This window comes from Bidens hawaiensis, unplaced genomic scaffold (genome assembly GCF_021521415.1).
Source record: "Bidens hawaiensis isolate Kalapana, Puna unplaced genomic scaffold, B.hawaiensis_p1.1 tig00043344_1, whole genome shotgun sequence".
NCBI lineage: Eukaryota > Viridiplantae > Streptophyta > Magnoliopsida > Asterales > Asteraceae > Bidens > Bidens hawaiensis.
Genome location: NW_027497678.1, coordinates 43,839 through 61,860, shown reverse-complemented (window position 1 = coordinate 61,860; position 18,022 = coordinate 43,839). Strand labels below are relative to the sequence as shown.

Below are 18,022 nucleotides of genomic sequence, written 5' to 3'. Positions count from 1 at the left end.
TAAAATTATAAGTTTTATTCTTATTGTGATTATGGTGTCGTTTTGTCGGTTTTGGTCGATTTTACCGGTTTCGCGTTTTAACGGCGAACCGGTTAACCTTTTGTGAAACTTTGAGTTTTAAATTTTTAAAAATACTTTTTATATGGTTTTAATCAAGTTTTATAAGTTTTTCAATAAAATGATACGGCTTTTACTTTTTGTTTCCATTTTCTTAAAAACGTCAATTTTAACGTTTTCGTATCGATTTTCGTGACACGAACCGTGTAGGTTCAAGCTTTGCCATCTTGACCCTTTTCTTATACTTTCACCTATGTTAAGTATAAGAATTTTATGAATTTAGGAGCTGTTTTAAAACAGTTCCAAAAACTCATGTCGGTTCACGTTAAAAGTCGAACGTTCCGACCGTTAATGTTACCGACAAGCTATTTAAGACTAATATCAAAGCTAAATCATTTTATTCAGAAAATACATATATAATAACAAGTAATTCACCATCACATTCATGTTTGATCATATAGCACCACATATGCACACTAAACCAATTTCTCAATTAAACATGCTCAAGCCTTAACTTCAAGTTTCTAGCAACACATGAGCATGTTATTTCTACGATGTCAATATGTGTTTATGCATCAAACTTTCCATATCATAACAACCTATAAATTGGTTCTATTTCATTCTATCATCATCATTTAATAATAGCATCCTTAACGCTTCAAACAACAAAGTTTCTATAATTAGCAAGTAATCAATTTAATAATTATTTTGTCAACGCAAAAATTTTCACAACAATATTTACAAATACAATTCTAATCATAATTCATTAATCATTCATATGTCCATGTGTTCAATAATCAAGCCAAACTATTAATCAATTTGCACCAATCAAAAAGTTTCCTTTATTGGTAAGATTACCAAACAAATTCTAGTTTGTTAATTATATTAAAATCATTGAATCCTAGTGTTACTAGTTTCAATCCATATTCAATCATTCAAAATCATATTCAATTAATATCATTAGCACTTAATGAAACTCTAAAATTTTCCTTTGTCATACAATAAAGTTTATATTATTAGCAAGTTCTTCACATATTAACTCATTTTAATTTTTAACATAACTATCTTACTTATGATTATGTTTAATTAATCAAACATGAAACTATTCACATCAAACATTTATTTTCAAGTTAAGCACAACAACACTTTGAAATCATCAATAAGCAAACTATTTCCATTTTAATATCACATAATAATCAATCAAAAATGCTCCCATGAACCTTTAAACATATATATTTAACATTATATGAGTATGTGTATGTATGTATATGTATAATGTGATTTTATACACATGCATACATACTCACGGTTTTAATCACACATATACATATTTATCAAACATACCATTTTAATCATTTTGCATGTTTGTGTGAGCTATTATAATGTTGAATAACAAGGATTTGACAACAAGATAAGCATTCCTACTACTTTATTACCTTAGGTTTTGATGGGTTTTGGGAAGATGATGATGTTCTTGAGGGTGGGTGCTTGTATGGTGCTCCTAATCTTGCTCTAGCTTAGCTTTTAAACTCCGTGGATCCTAGATAGTTTTGACAATATTGTAGTGTAGGTGAGAATGGTGGTGGGATCGTAGGTGGTGGTGATGGTGTGTTTGTGTGGCCGACGGTGGAGAGAGAGAAGGAGAGTGGTGGTGTTTTTGCTTTGTGTTCTTGGATTGTGAAGATCTTTATGGGTTATGCATGTTGTGGATTTTTAATTGTGACTTATTGGAGTGAAAAGATGAAGAAAATATAGATGATGATGATGATGATGATGATGGATCGTTTGGGGGGGTTTTAAAGAAAGTAGAACATGATGAGTTTGCATATAGGTTGAAGATGTGGATGGTAGAGTAGGTGTGCTGTCAACAATTGAAGCCTCCACCACACAAATGGTAATGATTGTACAAGAGCCAAGTGGGTGGAATGGGGGTTGGTTGGTCGTAGGTTTTAAGAGGGGAAGGGATGGGTTGGGTTGGTTAGTGGGTGATTAAATAATAACCTTAAGTTTCCGTTTTAACGTCTAACGAACTTTAGCTAATCAAACGTATCCCGTTTCTAATATTTTTGTCAGATTTGATCAGATATTGAATTCCAGATAATACGAGCTAAAGAAACTTAATTTTGGTGACGGTTGATTTTGAGTTCATACGGTGTCCTACACTGACTTTTGTTCGCTTATTTTCTAATTTTCACGATTCGAACCTTTTAAAATTAAGTTTATACTCTATCTATAATATTCTAATATAGATTTTAATATTTCGAGGCCATTAAAACACGTTTAGGATTTATCCGTTTCTAAGTCGTCACCCCAGGTCAATTTGCGCAGTGTTCGCTATGCGACAAAATTGGACTTTTTCAAACTTAATTAAATATACCTCAAATATTTTTGGAGTTTTTGGACTAAAATAATATCCTTTTTTATTATATTATTTTATTTACATAATCACGGTTATATTAGTTGCTAATTTTTTCCGATTGTCACATTCTCCCTTCCTTTAAGAAATTTCGTCCCGAAATTTAAAAAGGTAGTACTCGGGTTTGATCTTAACGGAGATAGATGAGGGTATATTATTTTCATCTGTTGTTTTCATTCTCAAGTGAACTCAGGACCAAATCTTGAATTCCACCTGACTTTGAATAACTTGATTTATTTTTTTTTTCCCAAGTTTCTGGATTTTCCATTCCATGTTTGCAATATATCGAAATTTGATGTCCACATGGGCTTCATTAGATGAATGATTAGTGATTCGTCATGTATGTTTTTCTTCACATTAGACACGTGGAACGCATCAAATGTTTTACTAAATGCTAGAGGTAATTCGAGCTTTCATGCTAATGGATAATCTCGATTGGCGATTTCGAAATGTCCATCAAAATGAAGACTCGACTTCCATCTAGCTTAGCTTAGTAATGTGATGATTAACGAATTTTATTTCCTTAAAGACTCCCAATGGTGGGATTGTAACACTGGAAGAAAATTGCTTAAAAAAATAAGCCAATGGTAGGCGAGTATTTCATAGATTCTTGGAGAGCTAACCCAATCCTTGACATAGAAAGCCATATTAGAGTTTAAATGCACCTGTAAATCACAATTATGTTCTAGAACCATAATTGTCAATTTACCTTACAAGATTACTCTAGCATTATTTCCATTAGGAATCAATCATTTTCTCCATCTTCTCTTTTTCCTAATGGCTAGAGAATGAACGAATCGATTTTCAATTATCCAGAGAGTGTCGTGCTTACTTAGGTATTTGTGGGAATTCGTTTATGAAATATATGGAAATGAACTCTCATTTTTATCTAGGAATTTCTTGTTGTTTCATAAGTTCATATGGCCTATGGTATTCTGTCTTAACCCTTGATCATGCTAAACATTTATTGCTATATACTATAATGTCTCTCTTAATATTGGTTTACTAATATAGTCTTTGGAGGTTCTTGTAGAATCTTGATGAATTGAGCATTTAGACTTATGCGTTCGTCTAATACTAATTCACATAAATCCTTATATCGAGACATCTAAACCCTATTTAATCAGTTTTTGATTTCTCTTTCATCATGGCTTTGCCTTGTACATTTCCAATTTAAGTTTTATGGCTTGTTTATAATGTAAGTCCCAACGTACATATATGTGAAGGACTTTCTTTTCTACTCAATCATCAGCTACAATATTCATTTTACCTACGTGGTAACAAATATCACAACTGTAACAGTTGAGTAGGTCTTCTTAAATGGGTTGCCCCATATTGAGTTCATTTCGATTTACAATACCTAGAAACTCTTATGGTTGGTGTAGTTCGTATACTTTGTTCTATAAAGGGGGTTTTTTTAAGTCCTAAGATTAAAAACGATAACTCCTAGCTTTAAAATGTGAGTTGTATAATGCTTCTTGTGCACATTGAGTTATCATGATGCATTGATTATCATCTTTTGTCTTTTTGCATAAGCACGCATACAATACCTAAGCGTAAAACATCACAATCATTACAAATCTATGTGCTCCTTCTGGGAGGGGCAAGATAGATGCACTACACAATCTTTTCTTAGTAGTTCAGAAGCTTCCTCTTATTCTTTTTGTTTCAGACATATTTCTTATCATTTTGGGTTAATGTCGTCAAAGGTCATGCTACTCTCGACTATGCATCTCCAATAATTCTCAGTGAGGCCTAAAAGTTTTCGCACTTCGGTAGGAAACCTTGGTGTGTCCCAATCCTCAAGTGATTCAATCTTTAATACACTTATATATATATACATACATATATATATATATACCTATCTTACTAATTATATGTCCAATTTTCTCAAATCTTGAAATCATACTTAGAGGATTTCTACATTTAACTATTCTCAATTTAGTATAAGTGTTGTTCATGATTTTTCTTGGTTCATGAATAAATATGCTTATATCATCCAGGTAGGATGTGCATATCCTATTCATAAGATTCGGGAACATTGCGACGAAATTGTCAATCCGACCGGTATGACTTATAAACTTATATTGGACGTATCGTGTTTCTAAAATGTCTTTGGAAGGTCTTCTTGTATTGATAGCTAGTTGGTAAATCGATCTTCAGGAATGGATCAGGTCCACATTGAAACTAATCAAATAGATCATCAATTCTCGATAATGGGCATCGAATTTTAATGGTCCGTTTGTAAGTTCCAGTTCCTGGAGTTGTTGGAATAGATTTTGTTTTTCTAATGACGCCAATCAGTACGTAGATCTAGATATCGGTGCGTCATCTTGTACAATATCCAATCTAAACTTGATGTGTCTTGACGGGAATTATCTAGGAAAATTTATGGGGCAAACTTCTACATAATCTTAAGTTGTAGGCATATCTCAAGGCGTAGGGTATTCTTCATGCAATAGCGTGCATGTCTTGGTAACAATCATCAATTTGGTATCACACTGATCACCATGGATTGCTAGAGTTTCACCACTGGCGAGTGGTTGACGTACTAGCCTTTCGGAACCCACTATCTTAGCATGATTTTCAGATAATTAGCCTATGCCTATATCGAGGTTGTCTAATTAGATAGGTATATAAATCATTACAGAGGTTATGGGTTTCTATCGAAGGATTGCAGTCACGGATGACTAAAGAGGTTTTTATTTTTATAAATAAACTTAATTAATACCTTTTATCTAAATTTATTGGTCTTATAGTAGGAGATAACCCTAATCGTTTAGAAACTTAAATCGGCTCTAGTATAGGTAAATACAAGAACATAATGGTTATTCAGTGATAACTAAGTGAATCCTTACGGGTTTTCATGGATCTTTCTCTAGCATTCTATTTTTTTGAATTTGGGACAATCCTTTTTAGGTGTGTCTCTCATTTATCAAAAGAACCTTAGGTTTGCTTATCGCTAGCTACCGAATATCTTGTTTACCTAATGTTCAACTCAATGTATACTAATGGGCTATAATAATTCTTGGAATCATCACAGACACTTTCAGTCTTACTCTTCCTAGTGGATTTCAAATAGTAGCTCTATTGCTAGTGTATTTACTTGCACTATGTCCTTGATTTTGTTGCTTCAATGTAGCGTTAATGTATTGTGTGATTTATTGAGCTAATTTTTCAAAGAAGGTCGATAACTTAGATCTTCTAATGGCAGGTGTTTGTCTTAATTTGGGTAGTTTATTGTCATTCCTATTATTTTTGAATATTAGGAAGAGACAAAGGTCATTATTAATTATTGAAGGCGTGTGAATAAATATAGGAAATATTCACAACTGTTTAATAATCAATAAATCAACCCAAAAGATCATCGTGATAATGGAAAATTATCGTACTTGTTTAGAATTTCTAAAATAACTTGTAAATAGGTGTAAATACGCATCAACACCACTCACAAGTTTTCAAATTTTCCTTACCAAAATTTCTAAGCTATAGGATATCAAACTAGAATAATAAGAGGGAGTTACTAGAAATCTATGTATTCCATAAATAGGTTCTAAGAATTAAAACAACAATAAAATCAAAAACAGAGTTACGCATCATGAGAATCTGGAGAGGTAGATTCGCATTCTTATCCTCTAATTAGAAACGATTTCAAACGGATCTAGCGTATGAAGATGAATATGGCCTAAGGTTAGCGGGAATTGGGAGTGTGTGTGAATAATTTCTCTAAAAGGAATATTAAGATTCACAAAAAAGGCACCGGCGTGGTGCACGATTGATGGCACAACAAGGGTCGTTGCGGGCGGTCCTTGGACCTATTGTCGATGCTGCGAATCTTGATAATAGTGTGTGAGCTAGGCTTTTGTGACATGTAACATAATCTATACTAAGTAATCGCTAGCAAATATATATATATATATATATATATATATATATATGTAGATTAAACCTTAAACTTTATACTTTAAAATTTATTAATTTATTTATTTTATTTTATTTATATTTAAAAAAAGTACTTATTTACTTGTTTATACCTTTGCTTCGCGAGGAGGGAAAATCGTGTGTTTGAATATACGGTTTATAGTTTAGAAATTTTTATCCAAAATTTCTAATTCACTATAACCATTGGTTATGATACCAACTTCTTACCAAAAAAATTCTAGTTTGTTCATTATATTAAAATCATGGCATCCTAGTGATACTAGTTACTTTCAACCAATATTCAATCATTCAAAATCATATTCAATCAACATCATTAGCACTTAATAAAACTCAAAAATTTCCCTTTGTCATACAATAAAGTTTCTATTATTAGCAAGTTCTTCACATATTAACTCATTTCAATTTTTAACATACTATCATACTTATGAATATGTTTAATTAATCTAACATGAACCTATTCACATCAAACATCAAGTTTCAAGTTAAGCACAACAACACTTTGAAATCATCAACAAGCAAACTATATCCATTTTATTATCACATAATAATCAATCAAAAATGCTCTCATGAACCTTTAAACATCTATATTTAACGTTATATGAGTATGTGTTTGTATGTTTATGTATAATGTGATTTTATACACATGCATACATACTCATATTTATCAAACAATTTTGATCATTTTGCGTGTTTGTGTGTTAGTGTGAGCTATTTTAATGTTGAATATCAAGGATTTGACACCAATATAAGAATTCCTACTACTTGATTACCTTAGGTTTTGGTTGTTTTGGGAAGATGATGATGTTCTTGAGGGTGGGTGCTTGTATGGTACTCCTAATCTTTCTCTAGCTTAGCTTTAAAACTCCATGGATCCTAGATGGTTTTGACACTAATGTAGTGTAGGTGAGAATGGTGGTGGGATGGTAGGTGGTGGTGGTGGTGTGTTTGTGTGGCCGACGGTGGAGAGAGAGAAGGAGAGTGGTGGTGTTTTTGCTTTGTGTTCTTGGATTGTGAAGATATTTATGGGCTATGCATGTTGTGGATTTTTAATTGTGATTTATTGGAGTGAAAAGATGAAGAAAATATAGATGATGATGACAACGACGATGATGATGATGATGTTGATGGATCGTTTGGGGGGTTTTAAAGAAAGGAGAGCATGATGAGTTTGTGTAAAGCCCCGTTCCCGGTGCCCTATTATTAGAGTCTAGTCTCCCTTCTCCCTCGGATATTGTTAGGGTCTGATACCCTCCATTCTCGGATATTATTAGGGTCCGGTCTCCCTTTCTTCCATACAACCATACCGTACCTTTCTATATAACCATAATTATAAGTTCCATACATGCATACACAACAATCATGTCATCAAACTATCACCTGGCGGTGCATGCAATATCCGAACATCGTTCATGCAACGTCAAGCATTCATCCATACAATAATCATACAAGGCATACACTTACCACTTAAGATTTGGGTATTAACTAATCACATTGAGTATGCACACAGCCCCAAAAACATAACAAGGAATGGGGCTAGAAACTCACCCAAATCTTGTTTCGTTCGCCGTTAACGGTTATTCCTTTATTTAACTAAGCTCGTCTAACTGTACATTAATTATGTGTATCAAAACTTGCCCTAATTACATTCCTTAGGTTTCAGCAAAATGGCTAAGTCTGGTCTATTCTAATAGCCTTGTAAGGCATGTATCAATATGTATAGCTTTGTATTCGAATACCTTTAGTTAGAATACAAATTACCTTCAAACATCAATGTATTCGAATACATTTGTATTCGAATGAAAGTATGTTAGAATGAAATTGTATACAATTCCCTTGTATGTATTCGAATGGCCTTTGTAAACACTAATGTATTCGGTAGGCCTTTGTAAAACAGTGTATTCGAATGGCCTTTATTGTACTCGAATGGCCCTTAGTAAAGCAGTGTATGCGAATGTATTTTTGTATACATTGTATTCGAATGGAGTTTATACTCGAATACATTGTATTCGAATGGACCATATATTCGAATGCAACACTTGTATGACCTTTCTTTCTTTCCTCTATTCGAATAGACTTAGTTGGGCTTGTATATTGTATCAAGGGGATTGTATTCGAATGATTATATTTGAATAGAACACTTAATACACAAGGGGATGGTATTCGAATAGCATGTACTTAGAATACATTTTGTATTCGAAACCCCTATGTGTTCGAATGGCCTGCTCTTAGAATATATTTTGTATTCGAAACCTTTATGTATTCTAATACATTTTTCCTTTCCTTCTTTCATTTCTATTCGAACCAAGTGGGTGTTAAAACACACACACTGTTGGGTACCCGGCTTCTATAACCATTTGTGTTACATATTATAATACCCAACATCTACCATAGCATTATTGTATCCTTTTAACCTTTCTATTTCCATTTTAATTAAGATCTAGACCGTTTATTCATAAAGTTCCAACCTTTATTAGTCTTAAACGCATTTAAGCTAGATATAGGGTTTCTAAGTGAATCGTATATACTAACGAGTTCATTAAGTCCGTTTTGAACATCAAGTTTATATTTTTATGATACCTCTATACCTGATTTTCTCTAGGGTTAAATTTTAGGGTAAACCATTCATAAAATATAATCTTTATGAGTAAAGAACGTACCTATATGCATTTTTAGGTTAAGGTTAGCTTTGATATGCAACAATAATCTTGTCTCTTGCTTGTATAACCAAGATATATCAAGATCTAAGCTTGGTTTTGGTCTTGGATCGTTGGCCGATTTCAAGAGAGTTTTTGTGTGTGTTTTAGTGTGTAGGGAGCCTAGGAGATGAGAAATGAGGGTTTTAGGGTTTTAGGGAGGTTTAAGGAATATTTATACTTCCTTAAGCCCATGGACCTACTGACCATCACCATCCTTTAATCCATCTTTCACTAACCAAGTCCATACCTTTCTATTTATCTAATCTTAGTTAATTGTTAACACACATTTAAACAAACACAATTCCTTTATTTGTTATTATCAAATATAGGATGTTACAGTTTGCATATAGATTGAAGAAGTGGATGGTAGAGTAGGTGTGTTGTCAACAATTGAAGCCTCCACCACAAGAATGGTAATAATTGCACATGAGCCAAGTGGGTGGAATGGGGTGGGTTGGCCGTAGGTTTTGAGAGGGGAAGGGATGGGTTGGGTTGGTTAGTGGGTGATTAAATAATAACCATAAGTTTTTTTTTTAATGTCTAACGAACTTTAGCTAATCAAACGCATCCCATTTCTAATAGTTGTTGTCATATTTGATCCGATATTTAATTCCAAATAATACGAGCTAAAGAAACTTAATTTTGGTGGTGGTTGGTTTCGAGTTCATAGGGTGTCCTACACTGGTTTTTTTCGCTTATTTTCTAATTTTCGCGATCCAAACCTTCTTAAATTAAGTTTATATTCTATCTCTAATATTCTAATATAAATTTTAATTTTTCGAAGCCATTTCGATATGTTTAGGATTTTATCTGTTTCTATGTCTTCACCCGATGTCATTTTGTGTAGTGTACACTACGCGACAAAATTGGATTTTTTTCAAACTTAATTAAGTATATCTCAAGAATTTTTGGAGGTTTTGGACTAAAATAATATCCTTTTTTATTATATTATTTTATTTACGTAATCAAGCTCACATAAGTTGCTATTTTTTGCCGATTGTCACATCCCTAAATGAGAGGACCCAAAACCCCATCCAGGTGGTTGAGATCTTCGATATATGGGGCATTGATTTTGTGGGTCAGTTTCCTATGTTTAGAGGGAACATATACATCTTCATTACTGTCGACTGTTGGAACTTATGTTTTAGACCGACACATCGAATTAATTTGTGGGTGAAAAATATATTGTTTGGTCTCAACCAAGGGTGGATGGCTTGAAGACCAAGTCATGCTAGACTAGAAAAATAGATGTTTTTATTCATTTGTCTAGTATGAGTGAGTGTATTATGTATTGAGTGATATCTAGGGTTTTATCCCTTTGAGAGAGTCTCCGCCTCCAGGATGAGCTCTCCTGGTGGCGGCTGATATTTCTTAATCAAATTATGTATGTATGTATGTATGCATGTATGTATGTATGTATGTATGTATGTATGTATGTATGAGTGATTCATCATTATGAGAATCATTCGACTAATATTATCGTACTAACATTTCTATCTTGTTTGTGTTTTGATTACAATTGTTCATCCTGTTATCGATTGTTAATCAAATCAGACTCTCTCCCAATACACCTCATCCGTCCAAACATCTTTCAAGAGTAAATACGAGTGAGATTCGATCCTAACCCTAGATCCGAGCTCCACACCGTTAATACCGAATATTCACTCTTCTACATCGGGGCTCGGTTTTCGCAATTGGTATCAGAGCGGGGTTACCGAATTGTTCAGACTAACCACTGAACTGATTCATTTCGCTCTTGAATCCACCATGGACGTTAAACGATGAAGTTCGTTGAAATTATTTTTGGGCGTTTTGAAATTTTTTGATGATTCAGAGAAAATTTTATGGATTGGTGTTTGGGTTGATGACTCGTTTGGAGATCCAACATCAATTTCATGTTTATTTGGTCAGAATGGTCCAGATATAATGTAACAGTGTTATTTGGCCCGTTTTGGGGCGACGCTGTTCATCTGATGATTTCCAGATCTGAAAAGGTTGATTGATGTTATGAAGATAGGTTTCTTTGATTTTGAGATGACTTGGATGGTGCTACAATGATTTATTTCATATTACGAAACTTGTTTCTGGATCTTAAGAATTAGGTTTTGTGTGCTCGTGCTGCACAAACAGTAGATGTGTGTTAAAAAATATTGCCGATGGTACAAACTGATAAGGAGAATATACAAGTCAAGAATGAACAGGTACTAAAGGCAATTTCATCATTGTTTGTTGCAGCAGATGCAAAGTGAATATTCAAGCAGGTTCTACAAGGGCAAATCAGTGAATGATGATGCAGAAATGAAGTTTTGATGTCTCGAGCAGACCATGAACATATAAGATTGAACTCGAGCAAACATGATGATTAATTGTTGCTTCGAACACATGATGTGTTTTGCCCAAGCATATTTTTGGTTCAAGCACAGGTTATCTCGAGCATGTCTTATATCGAGCACATCAAATTCGAGCACACTTAGTGAAACCCATAGCATATTCATTGTCTTCTCAAGAAAACTATCTTTTAAGTGCTTCCTAGCACATTTTGTGCTAGAAAAGTGCTTCCTAACACAGTTTGTGCTAGTGAAAAAATGAAAAATCACAAGTTTGCTTCCTAGCACACTTCCGAGCACACTTTTTCTCCCAAGCATGCCCGATAAAAAATGAAAAATCACAAGTGTTCCGAGCACACTTTTGTGCTAGGAAAGTGCTCCCAAGCACACTGCTTTGCTAGGAAATAGAAAGTTTGTGTTTGTGAATCATTTCAAGGTTCTGAAGAAACTTTTGAGATTTTTTTTGTGCCGTTGACTGTTTGACCAAGCTGTTCTCTACGAAAGATATATACTCAGGGGTATTTTGGTAATTTTTATCCAATCATCAACAAACTTATGTAATTCAAACCTCATCCAATTTCAAGACTTTATCAAAAGCTTTACAAGAACAAGTGTTGACCAAGCTTATGGATTTAATCACTTTTAGTGTCAACCAACATATGAATATGTTTATTTTCAGATTTTTACAATCTTGATAAGGATGGTCAAGATTGTTTCACCCACACTTGATTTGAAGACACATTCATTAAAGACAGTTGTAAGGAAGATGGGGGAGTAAAAATCTTTGAATTTCATTGCAAATGGCTAGCTTCAAATCAAGTAAAAGACTCAAGTTCAGGAAAAGTTGATCAAGATCAATAATCCAAGGTTTGTCAAAGATGTTTCATCGTTTGTAAGTTTTCAGATTTCCTAGTACGGATGAGAAGATAGAGTCATCTCGAGCAACAATGCTGAAAGGATGATCAATAGAGTTTAACCTCCTCTGAAATAGTCACTTGAACAGTCAAGAACAGGTTATGGTTGACTTGAATGCTATCTTAATTCATGGAATGGTTTGACGATGATTTACAAGGGAAAAGACAAATTTGAAGAATTGAAGATTATTTAATGATCACATTGAGTTTATTTCTTTTTGTGATAACCTTCTTACTTGAAGTTAATCTTTGAAGTTCAAAGCCTCGTTCATATGCCCATACAACTATATCCAAAAGTGGTATAAGAGTGATAATTCGAAATGAACAATGGGAGAATGTTAACGTGAGGGGGAGAATTTCAAAGAAAGACAACGAGTTATGAGGTGATCATGGAAGAAATTCGATTGCATCGGTCTGAGGGGGAGATTGTTGGAACTTATGTTTTAGACCGACGCATCGAATTAATTTGTGGGTGAAAAATATATTGTTTGGTCTCAACCAAGGGTGGATGGATTGAAGACCAAGTCATGCTAAACTAGTATAAATAGATGTTTTTATTCATTTGTCTAGTATGAGTGAGTGTATTGTGTACTAAGTGAGATTTAGGGTTTTATCCCTTTGAGAGAGTCTCCGCCTCCAGGATGAGCTCTCCTGGTGGCGGCTGTATTTCTTAATCGAATGTATGTATGAATGTGTGTATGAGTGATTCATCTTTATGAGAATCATTCGACTAATATTATCGTACTACCATTTCTATCTTGTTTGTGTTTTGATACAATTATTCATCCTATTATTGATTGTTAATAAAATCAGGCTCTCTCCTAATACACCTCATCCATCCAAACATCTTTCAAGAGTGAATACGAGTGAGATTCGATCCTAACCCTAGATCCGAGCTTCACACTGTTAATATTGAATATTCACGCTTTCGCACCGGGGCTCGGTTTTCACAATTAAATAAAAATATTTGAATTTCATTGCAAATGGCTAGCTTCAAATCAAGTAAAAGACTCAAGTTCAGGAAAAGTTGATCAAGATCAATAATCCAAGGTTTGTCAAAGATGTTTCATCATTTGTAAGTTTTCAGATTTCCTAGTATGGATGAGAAGATAAGAGTCATCTCGAGCAACAATGCTGAAAGGATGATCAGTAGAGTTTAACCTCCTATGAAATAGTCACTTGAACAGTCAAGAACGGGTTATGGTTGACTTGAATTCTATCATAATTCAGGGAATGGTTTGAAGATGATTTACAAGAGAAAAGACAAATTTGAAGAATTGAAGATTATTTGATGATCACATTGAGTTTATTTCTTTTTGTGATAACCTTGTTACTTGAAGTTGATCTTTAAAGTTCAAAGCCTCGTTCATATGCCCATACAACTATATCCAAAAGTGGTATAAGAGTGATAATTCGAAATGAACAATGGGAGAAGCTTAACGTGAGGGGGAGAATTTCAAAGAAAGACAACGAGTTATGAGGTGATCATGGAAGAAATTCGATTGCATCAGTCTAAGGGGGAGATTATTGGAACTTATGTTTTAGACCGACGCATCGAATTAATTTATGGGTGAAAAATATATTGTTTGGTCTCAACCAAGGCTGGACGGCTTGAAGACCAAGTCATGCTAAACTAGAATAAATAGATGTTTTTATTCATTTGTCTAGTATGAGTGAGTGTATTGTGTATTGAGTGAGATCTAGGGTTTTATCCCTTTGAGAGAGTTTCCGCCTCCAAGATGAGCTCTCCTGGTGGCGGCTGATATTACTTAATCGAATGTATGAATGAATGTGCATATGAGTGATTCATCTTTATGAGAATCATTCGACTAATATTATCATACTACCATTTCTATCTTGTTTGTGTTTTGGTTACAATTGTTCATCCAATTATTGATTGTTAATCAAATCAGGTTCTCTCCCAATACACCTCATCCATCCAAACATCTTTCAAGAGTGAATACGAGTGAGATTCGATCCTAACCCTAGATCCGAGCTCCACAACGTTAATACCAAATATTCATGCTTCCGCACCTGGGCTCGGTTTTCACAATTCACATCGAATTAATTTGTGGGTGAAAAATATATTGTTTAGTCTCAACCAAGGATGGATGGCTTGAAGACCAAGTCATGCTAGACTAGTATAAATAGATGTTTTTATTCATTTTTCTAGTATGAGTGAGTGTATTGTGTATTGAGTGAGATTTAGGGTTTTATCCCTTTGAGAGAGTCTCCGACTCCAGGATGAGCTTTCCTGGTGGCGGCTGATATTTCTTATTCGAATGTATGTATGAATGTATCTATGAGTGATTCATTTTTATGAGAATCATTCGACTAATATTATCGTACTATCATTTCTATCTTGTTTGTGTTTTGATTACAATTGTTCATCCTATTATTGATTGTTAATCAAATCAAGCTCTCTCCCAATACACCTCATCTGTCCAAACATCTTTCAAGAGTGAATATGAGTGAGATTCGATCCTAACCCTAGATCCGAGCTCCACACCGTTAATACCGAATATTCACGCTTCCGCACCGGGGCTCGGTTTTCACATCGACTACGTGCCCAAATGATTGGAGGCTCAAGCCTTACCTATATATTTCACGGGGTTGTAGCGGGATTCTTGCGAAATCTCTGTGCTCGATTCCGTACTCCTAAGACCCTGATCAGTGATCGGGGTACCCACTTTTGTAATGCTCAGATGGATAAGGATCTGAAACATGATGGGGTCACCCATCTACTTTCTACGGCCTACCATCCTCAGACTAGCGGTCAAGTGGAAAAATTCAAGAAAACAGTTGGAAACAGTCGCGCGGATTGTGCTGAAAATCTGGATGATGCACTCTGGGCCTTTTGTACTGCATTCAAAACGCCTATTGGGACCGCTCCCTTTTGTCTAGTTTATGGAAAGGTGTGTCATCGTCCTATTGATTTAGAACATCGTGCGTATTGGGCTTTAAGATATGTAAATCTTGATTTATCTGCGGCGGGAAAGAGTAGTTTTCTTCAGATTCATGAGGTTGAGGAGTTATGGAATGAGGTATTTGAAAGAAGTTGGGGGTATAAGGAGTGGACGAAGGAACGTCATGATAAACATCTTAATGGGTGAAAAGAGTTTAAGTGTGAGGATAAGGTGCTTCTGTACAATTCCCGGTTGAAGTTGTTTCTAGGTAAATTGAAATCCTGATGGTATGGCCGTTCGTTGTGAAGGAGGCATTTCCGTATGGAGAAGTTGAGATAGAGGCCGACGATGGACATTCTAGGAAAATGATTGGGCATAGACTGAAGCATTATGTTGGAGATCCACTTGGTGATCACGAGGAGGAGGCGATCTACCTTGATCCGTTGGAGAATAGAGGAGGAGAGCACACTCGGGACTTCGTCCAAGTTGTAGAGTTTTTATAAGATTTAGTTTCATTATTTTATTTTAATTTTATTCTGCTTTATTTTATTTTTCTTTGAGTTTGTTTTAGTCCTTAGAGTCTGTTTGATGTTTGCTTTGGGTTGTTTTGAGTTTTATTTTGCAGAATTGGTTTTTCTCGTTCGTACTCAATCTTCATTCGGACGAGGATTTTTCTGAGTGTATCATATTGTAGAGGACACCCGGAAGCCGCGGACACGAATGAAATGCTATATGTTCGCCTTGGAACAGGACTTGTGAAGATAACTCCATTATTACCAGGGGAGTCTCTTCCAATTTATTTTTTATTTGCTTACATTTTTTATTCTACTTTATTTTTTGTCCTTTTATATTCCTACATTAGGGACAATAAAGATTTCAAGTGTGGGGATAGGAACTGATGTTTTCTTTTATGTTAAAATTTAACAAATAATCTAACATTTCAAAAAAATAAAAAAGGTTTTAAAAAAAATGAAAAAACAAATCTAAAAAATATTTACAAAAGTTTTAAAAATGTCATTTGTAATTGTTTTTCTGTATTAAATATGAGAAGATATATTACCGATGAATTTTGACACACTCTTGAAATATTTAAGAAATTTTAAAAGAAAAAATAAAAGAGTTTTTCAATCAACACATATAATTGGATGTGACTGACTGGGTAGACTCCATATTTGATGTGTCAGTAGGCTCAACCCCTTAAGAGTGAAAGGACTGTATGATTGTAGACTTAATTGAACTTAAATTGCTTGATTTTTAGTGGGATACTTGTTAGATTTAAAAAAAATAGGATGAAATGTCGGGCCATACTCAAGCCTTATGTTTAGTTTATCGAAAAATTAAAATTTTATAGAAATCTGAATAGACTAATCATACGATGCTTGGATAGGTTTAACGTTAGGGTATGCTTAAGTAGCATGTGATATAAGCATAAATGTCATACTTCTAGTTTAAGTGGTTAACACTTCATAGGCGTATGGTCTATAACCTTAAATCCTGTATTAATGGGATGCTCAAGGGTTCGAAGACCATGAGTATTTATGCGATATATCATCTGGGTATTCATATCTCCTAAGTGAATTTATGAATATTAAAAGAGCTCAAAGAACAAACCCACAGTTCGTTTTGCCAAACATAAGTAATAAAACTGATCATCTCGTACTTCAAAGTACAAATACACTACTGACTGATCATCCACGTTGTCAGTCATATAGGGTCCCCTCCCCTTGCTCGCTTCCTATTACCATTAACAAACGGACCACAAGGGACACGTCATGTGTAAGCCCTACAGATGAATTCATGCATATTCACCCTTGGATATGGACTTTGGGGTGTTGCTGGATAACGGGGGTATGTCATGTAGTGGGAGCACTTACTAGTTAGTTATTTAATACATACCTTAATCATATACAATGGCTGCTAGGTAGACCTTGATGCTTAAGCTTAGGTGGATAAACAACATCCTTGATCGTCTTTAGCTATTCTAATAAGTGGTATACCATGTTTTGATCAACAAGATAAAAGGTTAAAGTCAAGTTAGGCTGGCTCGATTCCGGTAAAACCGTAGAAAAATTGTTTTAACTGTGGGTCCCACTAGCTAATAAACATGTCGCATCTTACTTTTCTCAGTAAGTATTAATGGGAATGGCTTTAGGTGGACAACAATACTAACAATCAACCGGAATTATCTTATTAAGCGAATTCCGATAAGTGAACAAATATGTAGTTGTCAGGGTTTAAAGTGAATAAGTATTCGGAAATCGTGATTAATGTGTTTGATAATTTTTGAATATTGAAAATAAAAGAAAATAAAAGAGTTGTGGGTTTGTATTGTATATCTCGGTTATGATCATGTGTAGAAAACGTTTTTATGACAAAAAAGGTTTAAGTGTGGGGATATTAGATGTGTTCTAAACTGTATGTAAATTTAAATGAGTAGCTAAATACTTTATACTACCTAGTTTTTGGTTGAGTACTATGTTATATTGATGGTTTGACGAATTACTGTTAGACATTGGTTGATCTAGTGTTATGGTAAAGTTTTTAATTGGTTTGTTCATGATATTGTTGAGTATTTAAATATGATTTATTGTTTTAATTATTATTCCACTTGTGTTTGATAGTCATTGGTGATTGTTAGATGCATAATTTGGTTGTCTACTTTGTGTTTTCAACTTGTTTGCGATTTATAGTCGAAATAATCGTCGGAATATTTATTGAGAGCGGATTAGATTTTATTATTCTATATCTAGAGAGGCCGGGAGGC

General features: G+C 34.2%; 1 protein-coding gene across 1 annotated transcript; it reads left to right on the top strand.

Moving 5' to 3' along the window:
* The first annotated feature begins 15,057 nt into the window (after window positions 1–15,057).
* On the top strand, window positions 15,058–15,465 carry LOC143594218 (uncharacterized). Its single transcript, XM_077073583.1, has one exon. It carries the CDS (start codon window positions 15,058–15,060, stop codon window positions 15,463–15,465), a length of 408 nt encoding a protein of 135 aa, XP_076929698.1.
* The last annotated feature ends 2,557 nt before the right edge of the window (window positions 15,466–18,022 follow it).

Coding starts and splice junctions, on each gene's coding strand:
- LOC143594218 (XM_077073583.1), top strand. CDS start 15,058: ATGGATAAGGATCTGAAACATGATGGGGTCACCCATCTACTTTCTACG.